A 17,535-nucleotide genomic window follows, 5' to 3' on the forward strand; every position below is an offset into this window, starting at 1 on the left:
CTGGGGTAGGATTTATACAGTGAGTGATAGGGCCCCGGGGTAGGATTTATACAGTGAGTGATAGGGCCCTGGAGAGTGTTGAGGAACAGAGGGACTAAAGGGTACAAGTATATAGTTAGTTGAAAGCGGGTCACAGGTAGACAGGGCGGTGAAGAAGGTGTTTAACACACTGGCCTTCATCAGTCAGGGCACTGAGTGTAGGAGTTGGGACGTTGTGTTACAGTTGTGTGAGTTATTGGTGAGGCCACACTTGGAGTGTTGTGTAGCGTTTAAGTCATCCTGTTACGGGGAAGACATTGATAAATTAGAAAGAATGTAAGAATTGGGAACTAGGAGCAGGAATAGGCCATCTGGCTCCTTGAGCCTGCTCCGTCATTCAATGAGATCTTGGCTGATTTACAAGGATGTTGCCGGGACTACTAAGCCTGAGTTACAGGGAGAGGTTGGCCAGGCTGAGACTTTATTCGTTGGAATGTAGGAGGATGAGGGGTGACCTTATTGAGGTGTATAAAATCATGAGGAGCATGGATAGGATAAATGCTCATAGGGAAGGGGGATTGAAAATTAGAGGCTACGGGTTTTTGGTGAGAGGGGAAAGATTTAAAAGGAACCTGAGGGGCAACTGCTTCATGCAGAGGGTGGTGTGTATGTGGAATGAGTTGTCAGAGAAAGTGGTTGAGGCAGGTTCAATAGGAACTTTCAGAAAGCATTTGGATAAGTATACGGATGGGAAAGGATTAGAGGGATATGGGCCAAACACAGAGCACCATGGTTGACATGGAACTGGCTGGGCTGTCCATGCTGTATTGCTGTATGATATTATAATTGTCATATCATTATTATTATAATCATAATTCAATATTTAATAAAGTTGTTATCATTTGTCAATCACTCCCACCGTGTCCAGAATCTGGCTCCGAACCCCAGTGAGAATTTAACTTGTTACAGAAGCTCTGCCTGGTGATCCTGGGGTGGTGTCCACAGGCACGGCATTCACTCCCTCCACACTCATGGTCTCACATCTGTGGTCAAGAGGGATTTTTAACTTTTTTGCAATCCTCCACTGAGTGTTTGAGATGCTCTGTGACTTCCTGCCATCTCGTGAGTGAACTGCCAGTTAGAAATCACAGCGACCCCTCCCAACATCCCACTTCTTCCATTGGACAAAGTGCTGGGGACACCCCCTCCGGTGAGCTCCAATGGCCATTTCCCGGTTTCCACCCTGAACTGAGACCAACATTGCCACAAACTCAGCAAATTCCAAATCCAAATGGGATCACCCAGCTCGCGCATGGCCATTCAGCCCATTGACAGATACTGGGAGAACTTGGTTTCTGCCCCTCAAAAGGAATTGCTCCAACTCAAAATTAGAACAAAATACTGAAGGAACAAGTTTGAAGTTTCACTCTGTTTATTAATGTTCACCAAATTTGTTTCATCCAGTTAATCTCAGCCACTGAGTGGACAGAAATCCACTTTCACTTTCTCCTCTGAGCTCAGCATCCCAATGGTGGGATAGAAACCACCATGCGGAATCCAACTCTCCTTCTTGCCAATAATCTTCCCATTGCGAGAGAAAAACACCTGGAGGAAGAGGGATTCACAGTCAGAGCACTGGCTTTGGAATCTTTGGGATATTCCGAATAAGGGGAATGTTGTTGGCCTTACCCACCGACCCTCAGTTAGACACTGAGTTCAGACTCAGCACAGGGTCGAAACTCTCTGCACCGACCTCTCCATCTCCATCACCTCCAAAATCAACTGCTTCCTGAGAACAAACTTGCATCAACCTTTTCCAGTGATTGGGGGGGGGGGGGTCAGTGACCGGAGGGACACAGACTGAAGGGGATCAGTTAAGGAAGCAGGCAGGAGCCGGGAATTAGGCAAATTACTGCGGGAATCAGAAACAAAAACAGAAAATGCTGGAAAATCTCAGCAGGTTTGACAGCATCTGTGCAGAGAATTGAAACCCTGGCTCTATTCTCGCTCATGATGTGGGTATGCTGGCGTTGGACTGGCGTAAACACAGTAAAAAGTCTGACAACACCAGGTTTTAGTCCAACCGATTTATTTGATAATATACTCACAAGCTTTCGAGGGGACTCCCTCTTCGTCAGGTGAATGGAGAGTTCTGGCCTCAGACAGAGCATATAAAGCACAGACAGTTTAGAGATTACTGATTAAAATGCGAATCATTACACCTAACCTGCTGTTCAAGACCTGAAGTGGCTGATAATGTGAGTGGAAGGAGCACTGATCACAGTTTAAAGAGATGTGTATTGTCTCCAGACAGTACAGTAAGTGAGGTTTTGCAAACCCAGGCAAGTCACGGGGGTTACAGATAGTGCGACATGAACCCAAGATCCCTGTTGAGACCGTCCTCATGTGTGTGGAACTTGGCTATCAGTCTCTGTTCAGCGACTCTGCGCTGTCGTGTGTCATGAAGGCCGCCTTGGAGAATGCTTACCCGAAGGTCAGAGGCTGAATGCCCGTGACCACTGAAGTGTTCGCCAACAGGAAGGGAACGACAACAGATGAATGAACATCGCTCGACAGTCACCAGGCAAGACTGTTCCCTTCCTGTTGGCGAACACTTCAGTGGTCACGGGCATTCAGCCTCTGACCTTCGGGTAAGCATTCTCCAAGGCGGCCTTCACAACACACGACAGCGCAGAGTCGCTGAACAGAGACTGATAGCCAAGTTCCGCACACATGAGGACGGTCTCAACAGGGATCTTGGGTTCATGTCGCACTATCTGTAACCCCCGTGACTTGCCTGGGTTTGCAAAACCTCACTTACTGTACTGTCTGGAGACAATACACATCTCTTTAAACTGTGATCAGTGCTCCTTCCACTCACATTATCAGCCACTTCAGGTCTTGAACAGCAGGTTAGGTGTAAGGATTCGCATTCTAATCAGTAATCTCTAAACTGTCTGCGCTTTATATGCTCTGTCTGAGGCCAGAACTCTCCATTCACCTGACAAAGAGGCAGTCCCCTCGAAAGCTTGTGAGTATATTATCAAATAAATAGGTTGGACTAAAACCTGGTGTTGTCAGACTTTTTATTCTATTCTCTCTCCACAGATGCTGCCAGACCTGCTGAGATTTTCCAGCATTTTCTGTTTTTGCAGGAGCTGAGAGTTGTTTCTCGCTGTTGGGATGTTGTGATTTGGAAGATTCCGGCTGTTGGATTCAAATAATAACTTTAAAAAGAGAATTCACTGAAAATCGAAAGGGAAACTGTTTTCAGAGCTTTGGGAAGAAGGGGGTTAATTGGATAACTCACTCAATGAGCTAGCACACACCCACTGGACCAAATGGTCTGCAGCTACATCCACGCTACGATTCTGTGAAGTGTCTTCGAGACCGGGTCCCAACTCAAATATAAAATTCTCGTCTTTTGAGACATTCGCCAGGGAAGGCGCTTTTGGCAAAAGGACAGAATGAGTATCTGTGACCGAGGATGTCCTAATGTATCACAACCAATGGGATTGCTGGATGAAGTCCATGTGGTCAAGAAGCAAACAGATTGGTGAGGGGATTGAACCAGCAAACCAGGGAAGGGTGGCAGATTTTGTACCCAATTGGCCAACAACGAGATGAGTCAGGTTGTGAGGGCAATCTGACAGTGTCAGGCCCTCTGCTTTCGAGTCAGCCTCTCCTACATCATCTTTGCAATTTCCTCCAAGACTCAATAACTATGAACCTGCGGAGAAGAATGGGGATGAAATGGAAATGGTCAAAATCAAGTTTTTTGGTGTCCAGGTCACCAACAACCTTTCCTGGTTTTTCCCCCCCCACAAACCAATGCCCACAAGATAGTTAAGAAAGCCCCACCAACGCCTCTACTTTCTGAGAAGACTAAGGAAATTTGGCATATCCACTCTGATTCTCATCAAACGTTACAGATGCACCACAGAAAGCATTCTTTCTGGTTGTATCTCAGCTTGGTCTGGGCTCCTGTTCTGCTCAAGCCCGCAAGGAACTACAAAAAGGTCCTGAATGTAACCCAATCTATCACACAAACCAGCCTCCCAGCCATTGACTCTGTCTACATTTCCCACTGCCTTGGAAAAGCAGCCAGCATAATTAAGGGCCCCACGCATCCCCGACATTCTCTCTTCCATCTGCTTCCATTGGAAAAAAATAAGATACAAAAGTCTGCACACAGGTACCAACTGAGTCAAGAACAGCTTCTCCCCTACTACTGTCAGACTTTTGAATGGACCTACCTCGCACTAAGTTGCTCTTTCTTTCAGGAGATGTTAAGGATCTTGAGGAGTATAAGGATTGTAGAAAGAAGCGTAAAAGGGAAATTAGGAGCGCCAGAAGGGGTCATGAGAAGGCCTTGGCGAGTAATATTAAGGAGAATCCCAAGGCCTTCTATAAATATGTGAAAAGTAAAAGGATGAGAAGAGAAGGGATAGGACCTATAAAAGGTGAAGGGGGAAAGGTCTGTGTGGAACCCGAAGAAATGGCAGAGGTGCTTAATGAGTACTTTGCCTCAGTATTCACAGTGGAAACTGATCTGGGAGATTTTGCTACGGATTTGCAGCAGATAGAAAAGATTGAGTATGTAGATATTAAGGAAGAGGATGTGTTAGAACTTTTGAATTCTATCAAGATAGACAAGTCGCCGGGACCAGATGGGATGTACCCCAGGTTGCTGTGGGAGGTGAGGGAAGTGATTGCAGAACCCCTGGCGATGATCTTTGCGCCGTCGATGGAGACGGGAGAGGGTCCGGAAGATTGGAGGATTGCGGATGTGGTTCCTATTTTCAAGAAAGGGAACAGAGATAGCCCGGGAAATTACCGACCGGTGAGTCTGACCTCAGTGGTTGGTAAGTTGCTGGAGAGGCTTCTGAGGGACAAGATTTATGAGCATTTGGAGAAGTTTAGCATGATCAGAAATAGTCAGCATGGTTTTGTCAAGGGCAGGTCATGCCTCACGAGCCTAGTTGAGTTCTTCGAAAATGTGACTGAACACATTGACGAAGGAAGAGCAGTAGACGTGGTTTACATGGACTTCAGCAAGGCGTTTGATAAGGTCCCCCATGCAAGACTTCTTGAGCAGGTGAGCGGGCATGGGATCCAAGGGGCTTTGGCCTTGTGGATCCAGAACTGGCTTGCCTGCAGAAGGCAGAGAGTGGTTGTGGATGGGTCTTTTTCGGCATGGAGGTCAGTCACCAGCGGAGTGCCCCAGGGATCTGTTCTAGGACCCTTGCTGTTTGTCATTTTCATAAATGACCCAGATGAGGAAGTGGAGGGATGGGTTAGTAAGTTCACTGATGACACGAAGATCGATGGTGTTGTGGATGGTCTGGAAGGATGTCAGAAGTTGCAGCAGGACATAAATAGGATGCAGGACTGGGCGGAGAAGTGGCAGATGGACTTCAATGCGGATAAATGTGTAGTGGTCCATTTTGGCAGGACCAATGGGATGAACGAGTACACTATCAAGGGCAGGAGTCTTAGCAGTGTTGAAGAGCAGAAGGATCTTGGGGTCCGGGTCCACAGGACTCTTAAATGGGCCTCGCAGGTGGAGGATGTGGTCAAGAAGGCATATGGTGTACTGGCCTTCATTAATCAAGGGATTGAGTTTAGGAATCGGGAGGTAATGCTGCAACTTTATAAGACCCTTGTCAGGCCTCATTTGGAGTACTGTGCGCAGTTCTGGTCGCCTCACTATAGGAAAGACGTAGAAGCTATTGAAAAGGTACAGAGGAGATTTACAAGGATGTAGCCTGGATTGGGAGGCATGCCTTATGAAGTTAGGTTGAGGGAGCTGGGACTCTTCTCCCTGGAGAGACGAAGGTTGAGAGGCGACCTGATAGAGGTTTATAAAATGTTGAGAGGAATAGATAGGGTGGATTCTCAGAGGCTATTTCCCCGGGTTGAAATGGTTGCTACGAGAGGACACAGATTTAAGGTGCAGGGAGGCAAGTACAGAAGTGATGTTAGGGGTAAGTTTTTCACTCAGAGGGTGGTGAGTGAATGGAATCGGCTGCCATCAGTGGTGGTGGAGGTGAACTCGCTGGGGTCTTTTAAAAGACTTCTGGATGAGTATATGGGGTTTTATGGGATTGGGGGTTACAGATAGGTCTATGGATTGGTGGGTATTGATGTGATCGGCCCAACTCGTGGGCCGAAGGGCCTATTTGTGCTGTAGTGTTCTATGTTCTTTCTCTAAACCAAGCTATGACTGAAACACTACATTCTATACTCTTTCCTTCCCTTCTTCCTTGTGTACTCTATGAATGGTCTGCTTTGTCTATAAGAAACAATCCTTTTGAACATAAGAACATAACAAATAGGAGCAGGAGTAGGCCATCTAGCCCTTTGAGCCTGCCCCGCCATTCAATAAGATCATGGCTGATCTGTTGTGGCTCAGTTCCACATTCCCGCCCTCTCCCCATAACCCTTAATCCCCTCACTTATCAAAAACCCATCAACCCACATCTTAAAAATATTTAGCGAGGCAGCCTCCACCACTTCAATGGGCAGAGAATTCCAGAGATTCACCACCCTTTGAGTGAAGAAGTTCCTCCTCAACTCCGTTCTAAACCGCACCCCCCCCCTTTATCTTGAGGCTGTGCTCTCTAGTCCTACTGTCCTTTCTGAGCGGGAAGAGCCTCTCCACCTCTATCCTATCCATCCCATTCATCATCTTACACGTCTCAATGAGATCTCCCCTCATTCTTCTAAACTCTAACGAGTACAAGCCTAGTTTATTCAGCCTCTCCTCATAGCTCAACTCCCTCAACTCCGGTATCAACCTAGTAAACCTCCTCTGCACTCCCTCCAAGGCCAAAATATCCTTGCGTAAATGTGGCAACCAAAACTGCACACAGTACTCCAGCTGCGGCCTCACCAATGCCCTATACCGCTGCAGCAAGACCTCCCTACTTTTATATTCAATCCCCCTCGCTATGAAGGCCAGCATCCCATTCACCTTCCTGACCACCTGCTGCACCTGCAAGCTGGGTTTTTGCGACTCATGCACAAGGACCCCAAGGTCCCTCTGCACCGTCGCCTGCTGCAGTTTTTCGCCACGTAAGTAATAATCCTTCCTACCATTATTCCTACCAAAGTGGACCACCTCGCACTTGCCAACATTAAATTCCATTTGCCAGTTCCTGGCCCATTCACCCAGCCTATCTAGATCCTTCTGCAGACTCTCCACGCCCTCCGCTCAATTTGCCCTTCCACCAATCTTGGTGTCATCAGCAAATTTTGACACCATACACTCGGTTCCCTCCTCCAGATCATCTATATAAATGGTAAATAGCTGAGGCCCCAGCACCGACCCCTGGGGCACTCCACTAGTCACCAACCGCCAATCCGAATAGCACCCATTGACCCCCGCTCTCTGCCTCCTATTTGACAACCAATCCTCTATCCACGCTAACACCCTACCCCCAACTCCATGTCCCCTGACCTTCTGCAATAACCTCTTGTGAGGGACCTTGTCAAACGCCTTCTGAAAATCAAGAAACACCACATCCACCGGCTCTCCTCTATCCACCGCCCTAGACACATCCTCATAGAACTCCAGTAAATTTGTCAGACACGACTTCCCCTTAACGAAACCGTGCTGCGTCTGCTCTATCAAGCAATTCCCCTCAAGATGCCTCGCTATTTCCTCCTTAATGACGGATTCTAACATTTTACCTACAACAGACGTTGAACTAACCGGCCTATAATTCCCTGCCTTTTGCCTGGCACCCTTCTTAAACAACGGCGTAACATTAGCCGTTTTCCAATCTTCCGGCACTTCCCTGGAATCCAGCGACGTCTGGAAAATAACCACCAAGGCATCCACTATCACCTCCGCCATTTCTTTCAGAACCCTCGGACTGCATCTGAATTCATGTAACAATAATAAATCAAATCGAAAGATTGTCTGCTTTCAATCTCCAAAAAATGCCTCTTTTTTGAACGGCAGCAAATAACGAATGCAGTGCCCGGGGTGGAGGGATTTGCGGGGGGGGTTGGGGGGGTGGGGTTGGAGGTGCAGAGGGCTGGGGCAGAGACGATCTGGTGCTGTGTTCAGGTTGTGAGTGACTCACCACAGCTTTCTGTGAATGTTGTGGCATCGCTCCACATCGCTCATCATCTTCATCCTCTTCTTCCGAGTCGGTACAGTACAACACGGCGCCTCGCAGCTCTCTCAGCCTCTCTTTGTATCGCTCGAAACACTCTTTCCCATCACTCCCACCCTCCCCTGAATCACAGAGTGAAGAAAGAGACACTCAGAGAGTGAGGATTCCCACAAATTCACTGGTTGTAAATCAGTAAGATGACAATCGGTTTGGTTCTAGCCCTCCAGCCCCATTCTCCATGGGTTTCAGTGATGGTTCTTACTGGGGGTGTGAAAGTGGGGATGAGGGTGTGGGGGAGGGTGTTTTTGGTGGGTGGGGGTTGGCAGAGGGGGAATGGAATGAGAATCTCACAACGGCACTTACAACAACGCAATTTCCCCGATGGATTTTCCCCTCCGGCCAATGATATCACAAAGTTGGGATCTCCATTTACATCTAATTATCAATATAGATCAGTTATTTACACCCGATATAACTCCCCACGCACGTCTGACTCTCCAATCACATGAGCCAATCACAACATCTCCTCAGGACGTACACTTGATGAACATCACCCTGGCACTGCCCCGTGGCACTGTCCCCGAGGGGATTCTGTAATTGTGCCGGGGGGGGGGGGGGGGGGGGGTTCACTTCTCTAATTTTGGCCCCCCCCCCCCGATTATTGAAGAGCCTCCATTGCGGGTAGGGTGGCCTCAGAGTGCCCTCCCCCTCCCTACAGCACATTATGGTGGGACTCACGCCTTCACCTTTATTTAAGGATGTCTAAAATATGTTGTGAAAATCGGGCAGTGCAGCCAGCAAGCTCAATCCTACTTTTCCCACCAAAGCTGACACTAAAATAAATTGGAAATTTCCAGCCTGACACTGGGTCAAAACCCTGGAACTCCCTCCTTAACGGTGCTTTGGGTGAACCTTCAAGCAGGCAGCTCACCACCACCTTCTCAAAGGGCAATAAGGGATGGGCAATAAATGCTGGCCAGTGACGCCCACATCCTGCAGAATAATAAATTTAACCGAGTGTGGAATACTCCTTCGCATTCTTGACTTGTGCCTTTTCGACAGTGGACAGACTTTGGGGGCATCAGGAGGTGAGTTACTTGCCGCAGGGTTCCCAGCCTCTCACATGTTCTTGCAGCCATTGCATTTATATGGCTGGGTCCAGTTCCGTTTCTGGTCAATGGTGTCCCCTCCCCCAGGATGTTGACAGTGAGGCAGAGAATTCAGGACATGGCAGCCAGACTGAGTGTCCTTATTCCGGAATGTCTTGTAGTTCTCGGAAAGGGGATGTGTAGGGAATGGGCAAGCGGAGGCTGGGGTGTACACAGAGAATACACACAGTTTTGTGGGGAGTACACACCTTCACTATCCAGGTGAAAGTCTCGGGGGAACATGATTCCACAGCCCATGATGTCTCCCTTGTAACAGCGAGGTCCAAATGGATCTCCCGCACCACTGCCGTAGAAAATCTTCCCATCGTCTGAAAGGCAAGAGTTAGAAATAATGAGTAAAAAAAAAACAAATTATTTATTCCTGAGGAATTTGCATAAATCTCTGATGTTATTTCAACGCCAGCACACTTTTAAAGATGTTGTGAGAATGTGCCTCGTTTTCTTTCAATAGACAATTTCTAATCTTTCTTTTCTGAAAAAAACAAAAATTATTTGAAGGCAAAGGGGATTGTCAGATGGTTACAATATCCAAACTGGCATTTCACCAAGTGAGATGAAACAGAACACTCCACCCCCTGGGGAGCTTGAACCTTCCGATCGACTGGCATTCCCTTATCCTTCAACTTTTCACATACTTCTGAGCTAAGACGTCAAAATGTAACTCCCTGTTCTAAAAGCAACTGAAGCAGACGTGGGCCAATAGAATTTCTCTGGGATAGACAACCAGCAAGGCCGTTTAAAGATTATCACCCAGTGGGAGGGAGGCCAAGAAAGAAATGTGTGTGATACATTAGCCTCAGAATGTGTAAAAATGTGAGTGTGTGCATTAGTGAGTCTGTGTGCATGTAAATGTCTGAGTGTGTGAGCTTCTCTGTGTGTGAGTGAATAAGTGTGAGACAGTGAGTCTATGTGTGTGCGTATGAGTCTATGAACCTGTGTCTGTGCAAAAGTGTGTGTGTGAGTTTGTGTGTGTAAAAGTGAGTGTATGAGTTTGTGAGCCTGTGTGTTAAAGAGTGCGTGTGAGTGTATTAGGGTGTGAGCCTGTTTGTGTAAATGTGAGTTTATGAGTGTGTGAATTTGTGTGTATGTAAATGCATGCACATGTATTTGTATGTGTGTGTGTCTGTGAGAGTCTGTGTGTGTGTGTGTGTGTGTGTGTGAGAGTGTGTGTGTGTGTGTGTGTGTGTGTGTGTCTGTGAGAGTGTGTGTGTGTGTGTGTGTGTCTGCGAGAGTGTGTGTGTGAGAGAGAGTGTGTGTGAGAGAATGTGTGTGTGTGCGTATGTGTGAGGATGAGAAGGTGTGTGTGTATATGTGTGAGAGGATGTGTGTGAGTGTGTGTATGTGTGAGTGTGTGTATGTGTGAGGGTGTGAGTGACAGAAGGAATCGAGTGAGCAGTGCTGCTGGAGAGGGAGCTGGGATGAGGGGCAGTCAGTGCTGGGTGAACATTTGCTATGAAGTGGCAGTGTTATCCATCTATCACAGGGGAGACGGGGGATCTGGGATCTTGAATGAAACCATTCTTCATTCCAGGAACTTGGCAGTAAGCGGAACTCAGTGACAAGCCAAGAAACCCTGGGGCATCTTCTGAGACAGAGAGCAAGAGAGGGAGACAGAGGGAGGGAGACAGAGAAAGAGACACACACACAGAGAGGGAGAGAGAAAGACAGAGAGAGAGAGAGACACACACAGATACAGAGAGAGTGAGAGAGGCAGAGAGAGAGAAAGTTTGGAAATGATCTCTAACTCTCAGTAATGACTGAGGGCCCTTGGCGAGCTGTGCTGGCAAAGACATGGTCTCTCACTGTTACATAGTGACACGTACTCTGTCCAAAGCAAAATCCAGTTTCAATTTCAGTCTGTATCAGTGGCAGCCTCCCTTCAGTTAGGGAATAGTGAATATTGTCCTAACCAGCCCCAACAATCCAGCCTGTTCACAAGTTATCCAGCTGTCTCGAACTCTATTCTCTCTCAGTTAGACCAGGAGGCAAGCACAGAAAGCAATTAGGACAGCAAGCAGTCTATTGAAGGAGATTGGAGCAGGAGAGTGAGGAAGTCGTGCTGCATTGTCCCCCTCCAAGACACTCACCATCCTGACTTGGGAATATATCACCGTTCCTTCACTGTCGCTGGGTCAAAATCCTGGAACTCCCTCCCTAACAGCACTGTGGGTGTACCTACTCCACATGGCCTGCAGCAGTTCGAGAACACAGTGAAAAGTCTGACAACACCAGGTTTTAGTCCAACCTATTTATTTGATAATATACTCACAAGCTTTCGGGGTTAGCCCCTTCGTCAGGTCACATTCACCTGACGAAGGGGGTAACCCCGAAAGCTAGTGAGTATATTATCAAATAAATAGGTTGGACTAAAACCTGGTGTTGTCAGACTTTTCACTGTGTTTACGCCAGTCCAACGCCGGCATACCCACATCATGGCAGTTCGAGAAGACAGCTCACCAGCACCTTCAGTTAGACATGGACAATAATTGCTGGTCCTGGTAAAATCCACATCAAGGGAATGAATAAAAGTTGCCTTTCCTGCAACACCACATATGGAGTAAGGTGTGCAGTTTTAGTTTGTACCTGGGGTTTATAAACTTGTCTTAAAAATTCACAAGTTTCTGGTGAAGAATATTCTGTTCTTGGCACAGAGTGAGTTGGATAAGGCTGACTCTCTTTTAATCCGCAGGTGGTGGTCCACCTTGTTGTCAAACGAGGGGCATGCACACGGTGGGTTGTGCGTGGGCTGCTCTTGGATGTTTCGAGAGTGGCCTAGTACTTCGCGTCGTGGTGTGTGCTTAAACCTGGACCAGCAGATGGGCACCACGACAGCCCAGTGACTATCACTGTTTGCTGTGCAGATACATGGATTTGGGCCTGTGTCTGTGGGAGTTTGTGCATTCTCCCTGTGGTTGCGTGGGTTTCCTCCGGGCGCTCCGGTTTCCTCCCACACCCCAAAGATGTGCTCTTAGACTGACTGGTGTAACAAATTGTCCCTACACTATTCTCCCCTGAATCTGGTTATAATAGGGGTACCATTCGTATACACACGGGGCAAGGTAGGTGTAGGAAAATGCTTTGTTAAGATGGAGGCGCGGGCTCGTTGGGCCGAAGGGCCTGTTTCCCGTGCTGGGTTGTTCTTTGTTCTTTGTTATTTGCATCACATTTAATTCAAACATTATGAAAATACATCAAATGGTAAACAGCTATGTTTCTCTGTTACTCTTCCTCCCACAGCCAGGAATTCACCGGGGGTCGGGGGAGACTCGCCGGGGGTTGGGGGAGATTCGCCGGGGGTCGGGGGAGATTCGCCGGGGATCGGGGGAGATTCGCCGGGGGTCGGGGGAGATTCGCCGGGGGTCGGGAGGGGGCTCGCCGGGGATCGGGGGAGATTCGCCGGGGATCGGGGGAGGCTCGCCGGGGATCGGGGGAGATTCGCCGGGGATCGGGGGAGATTCGCCGGGGATCGGGGGAGGCTCGCCGGGGATCGGGGGAGATTCGCCGGGGATCGGGGGAGATTCGCCGGGGGTCGGGGGAGATTCGCCGGGGGTCGGGGGGTCGGGGGAGATTCGCCGGGGGTCGGGGGAGATTCGCTGGGGGTCGGGGGAGATTCGCCGGGGGTCGGGGGAGATTCACCGGGGGTCGGGGGAGATTCGCCGGGGATCGGGGGAGATTCGCCGGGGGTCGGGGGAGGCTCGCCGGGGATCGGGGGAGACTCGCCGGGGGTCGGGGGAGATTCGCTGGGGGTCGGGGGAGGCTCGCTGGGGGTCGGGGGAGATTCGCTGGGGATCGGGGGAGATTCGTCGGGGGTCGGGGGAGGCTCGCCGGGGATCGGGGGAGACTCGCCGGGGGTCGGGGGAGATTCACCGGGGGTCGGGGGAGATTCGCCGGGGGTCGGGGGAGACTCGCCGGGGGTCGGGGGAGATTCGCCGGGGGTCGGGGGAGACTCGCCGGGGGTCGGGGGAGGCTCGCCGGGGGTCGGGGGAGATTCGCCGGGGGTCGGGGGAGACTCGCCGGGGGTCGGGGGAGATTCGCCGGGGGTCGGGGGAGACTCGCCGGGGGTCGGGGGAGATTCGCCGGGGGTCGGGGGAGACTCGCCGGGGGTCGGGGGAGATTCGCCGGGGGTCGGGGGAGACTCGCCGGGGGTCGGGGGAGATTCGCCGGGGGTCGGGGGAGACTCGCCGGGGGTCGGGGGAGGCTCGCCGGGGGTCGGGGGAGATTCGCCGGGGGTCGGGGGAGACTCGCCGGGGGTCGGGGGAGACTCGCCGGGGGTCGGGGGAGACTCGCCGGGGGTCGGGGGAGATTCGCCGGGGGTCGGGGGAGACTCGCCGGGGGTCGGGGGAGACTCGCCGGGGATCGGGGGAGACTCGCCGGGGGTCGGGGGAGAATCGCCGGGGGTCGGGGGAGATTCGCCGGGGGTCGGGAGAGGCTCGCCGGGGGTCGGGGGAGGCTCGCCGGGGGTCGGGGGAGGCTCGCCGGGGGTCGGGGGAGACTCGCCGGGGGTCGGGAGAGGCTCGCCGGGGGTCGGGGGAGACTCGCCGGGGGTCGGGGGAGACTCGCCGGGGATCGGGGGAGACTCGCCGGGGATCGGGGGAGAATCGCCGGGGGTCGGGGGAGATTCGCCGGGGGTCGGGAGAGGCTCGCCGGGGGTCGGGGGAGGCTCGCCGGGGGTCGGGGGAGGCTCGCCGGGGGTCGGGGGAGACTCGCCGGGGGTCGGGAGAGGCTCGCCGGGGGTCGGGGGGGGGCTCGCCGGGGGTCGGGGGAGATTCGCCGGGGATCGGGGGGGGCTCGCCGGGGGTCGGGAGAGGCTCGCCGGGGGTCGGGGGGGGGCTCGCCGGGGGTCGGGGGAGACTCGCCGGGGGTCGGGAGAGGCTCGCCGGGGCTCGGGAGAGGCTCGCCGGGGGTCGGGGGGGGGCTCGCCGGGGGTCGGGGGAGATTCGCCGGGGATCGGGGGGGGCTCGCCGGGGGTCGGGGGAGATTCGCCGGGGGTCGGGGGGGCTCGCCGAAAGATAGAGAAAGTTGCAGAAAGATAGAGGCGTATGTGTGAGGAAAATGATCTATCAGAGATGTTCCTGACCTCTCTCTCTCCCTCTTCCAATTGCTCTGTCCCAAAGTCTGTGACTCCACCTCCCTCCCTCTGTCTCCCAGTGTCTGTTACTCTCTTTCTCTCCTTTCATCCCAAATTCCTGTTATTCAATCTTTCTGTCCTTTTTTCATATTCAGTCAAGGGACATGGGTGTCGCTGGCTGGCCAGCATTTATTACCCATCCCTAGTTGCCCTTGAGAAGGTGGTGGTGAGCTGCCTTCTTGAACGATTGCAGTCAATGTGGTGTAGGTACACCCACAGTGCTGTTAGGGAGGGAGTTCCAGGGTTTTGACAGCGACAGTGAAGGAATGTGATATATTTCCAAGTCAGGATGGTGAGAGGCTTGGAGGGGAACTTGCAGATGGGGGTGTTCCCAGATATCTGCTGCCTTTGTCCTTCTAGATGGTAGTTGTGTTGGGTTTGGAAGTTGCTGCTTAAGGAATCTTGGTGAGTTGTTGCAGTGCATCTTGTAGATAGCAGACATGGTTGTCGCTGTGCTTGGCGGAGGGAATGAATGTTTGTGGATGGGGTACTAACCAAGCCGGGCTGCTTTGTCCTGGATGGTGTTGTTGGAGCTGCACCCATCCAGGCAAGTGGGGAATCTTCCATCACACTCCGGACTTGTGGACAGGCTTTGGGGAGACAGGAGGTGAGTTACTCGCCACAGTATTCCCAGCCTCGGTCCTGGTTGTATTTATATGGCTCGTCCAGTTCAGTTTCTGGTGTACGGTAACCCCAGAATGTTGATAGTGTGGGATCCAGCTAAGATAATATTGTTGAATGTTGAGGGTTTGATGATTAGATTGTTTCTTGTTGGAGATGGTCATTGTCTGGCATTTGTGTGACATCCACATTATTTGCCATTTGTCAGCCCGAGCCTGGATATTGTCCAGATCTTGCTGCATTTGAACATGGCCTGTTTCAGTATCTGAGGAGTCTCGAATGGTGCTGAACATTGTGTAATCATCGGTGAACATCCCCAATTCTGACCTTATGATGGAGGGAAGGTCATTGATGAAGCAGCTGAGGATGGTTGGGCCTCGGACTCTCCCCTGAGGGACTCCTGCAGAGACGTCCAGGAGCTGAGATGATTGACCTCCAACCACCACAACCATCTTCCTTTGTGCAGGGTCTGACTCCAACCAGTGTTAGTCATAGAAAGTCATAGAACCCTATAGTACAGAAAGAGGCCATTCAGCCCATTGAGTCTGCACTGAACACACTCCCACCCAGGTCCTACCCCCCCATATCCCTACATATTTTACCCGCTAATCCCTCCAACCTATGCATCTCAGGACACTAAGGGGCAATTTTAGCACAGCCAATCAACCTAACCCGCATATCTTTGGACTGTGGGAGGAAACCGGAGCACCCGGAGGAAACCCACACAGACACGAGGAGAATGTGCAAACTCCACACAGACAGTGACCCGAGCCGGGAATCGAACCCAGGTTCCTGGAGCTGTGAAGCAGCAGTGCTAACCCACTGTGCTACCGTGCCACCCAGTCTTTCTCAGTCCTTGTTACTGTCTCTCTCCCTGTATTATATTATCTGCTCCTCACCCTGTACTCCATATTCACTGAGTTATTACAAGTGATGTAGTCACTGAATCCCCTGTGGTTTTTGCCCAAGCTGATTCACTAAGTCCCGCAATGTAGGCACTGTGGGGGAGCGTGGCTGTGTTCAGTATGAAGAGTTAGGGAGAGAGAGATAAGACAGAGAGAGGGTAGGAGTGGGACACGAGTGTTTGAGATCATTCAGTGTTGGAAAATCATCTGCATTCCGTGTCTGTTTCCTGCAGAAGGGCACAAAACATGAAGGAAAGGACAGGCTGGTGCCGGCAGCCAAACCCAAGGTGAAAAGTAGAAAAATATTGACAGAATGAGTCAGACTGAGGTTGGTGGAAACTGCTGGATGATCTTCAAACACAACTGGAAAGCCCAACACAACCTCTGGCTAACCCCTGGCACACCAGCTCTGCTGTCTGAGATGGGATCAGGTGCTCAGAGGTGTTAAAACCAGTCTGTCACTCATCACAATCTCACTCTCAGGAAATGGGGAAATCCCAACTCTGCCTCTCAATACACAGCAATCCATCGCTCTCTCTTTCTTTTACTTCCTGTCGCACTCTCTCTACCCATCTCATGCTAATTTTCTATTCTTGTCTCTCCCTCTCTCCGGCTCTCTCTCTCCCTCTGTGTCTTTCTGAGTGTATCTCCCCTTGGTTCCTTTTGTTTCTCACATTCAATCTACCCCATTCCTTTCTTTCTCTTTCTATCTCACCTTATCACTCTGCTTCGCACTCACTCACTTTCTGTATCACTCTCTGCCTCTATTTCTATTTCTGTTTCTCTCCATCTCTTGGTGTCTCTCTCTCACACACTCGCAAACAAACTGTTTCCTCTTTTTTGCTCTTTGTGTATTGCTCTCCATCTTGCCTTTTCACACTTTCACTCTGCCTCTCTAGCTATCTCTTTCTCAGTCTCTCTCACTGTTTCATCCTCTGCCATTCCCTCGCTATTTTTCTCTATTTCTTGCTTTCGCTCGCTATTTCTTGCCCTCTCTTTGTCTCTATTTCTCTCTCCCTCTCTCTCTCTTTGGCTCTCTCTCGCTCTCTCACGTTTTCTCTCGCTCTCTCTATCTCTATTGCTCTCTATTTCTATCTCGCTGTCTCCCTCCCTCGCTCTCTCTGTTTCTCTCGCTCTTTCTCTCTCCCACTTTCTCTTGTGCTCTCTATTTCTCCCTCTGTTTTTCTCTCTCTCTTACTTTCCTCTCTCTCTCAATTTTGCTATCTCTCTCTCACTCTCTTTCTCACTCTCTCACACACATTCTCTCTCTCATACACTCTCTCTCTCACACACACACATGCACACACACTCTCTCTCGCTCTCCATCTCTCTCTAGTTTGCTCTTTCTCTCTATTTCGCTCTCTCTCACACACACACTCTCTCTCGCTCTCTTTCTCACACACACTCTCTCACGCTCTCTCTCTTGCACTCTCTCCCCCTCTCACTCTCTGTCACACTCTCTCTCCCCCCCTCACTCTTGCTCTCTCTCTCTCTGTCACACTCTCTTTCTCACACACTCTCTCTCTCTGTCTCTCTCTCCCACTCACTCTCTCCCTCTCTTTGTCTCTCACTCTCTCCCTCTCTTTGTCTCCCACTCTCTCTCTCGC

At 50.8% G+C, this 17,535-nt stretch overlaps 1 protein-coding gene across 1 annotated transcript in view; it reads right to left on the reverse strand.

Moving 5' to 3' along the window:
- Positions 1–1,438: 1,438 nt before the first annotated feature.
- LOC145350232 (SPRY domain-containing protein 3-like) overlaps positions 1,439–17,535 on the reverse strand; it is a 321,444-nt gene continuing 305,347 nt past the window's right edge. Inside the window, exons 9-11 of the mRNA XM_080199294.1 lie at positions 9,463–9,582; positions 8,073–8,227; positions 1,439–1,584 (exon numbers count right to left, since the gene is read on the reverse strand). Of these exons, the coding sequence (XP_080055420.1) occupies positions 1,450–1,584; positions 8,073–8,227; positions 9,463–9,582 (410 nt within the window). The 3' untranslated portion in view covers positions 1,439–1,449. The remainder of the gene's footprint in view (positions 1,585–8,072; positions 8,228–9,462; positions 9,583–17,535) is intronic.

The sequence above is a fragment of the Carcharhinus amblyrhynchos genome, chromosome 11 (assembly GCF_965287045.1).
Source record: "Carcharhinus amblyrhynchos chromosome 11, sCarAmb.v2.hapA, whole genome shotgun sequence".
Lineage (NCBI taxonomy): Eukaryota > Metazoa > Chordata > Chondrichthyes > Carcharhiniformes > Carcharhinidae > Carcharhinus > Carcharhinus amblyrhynchos.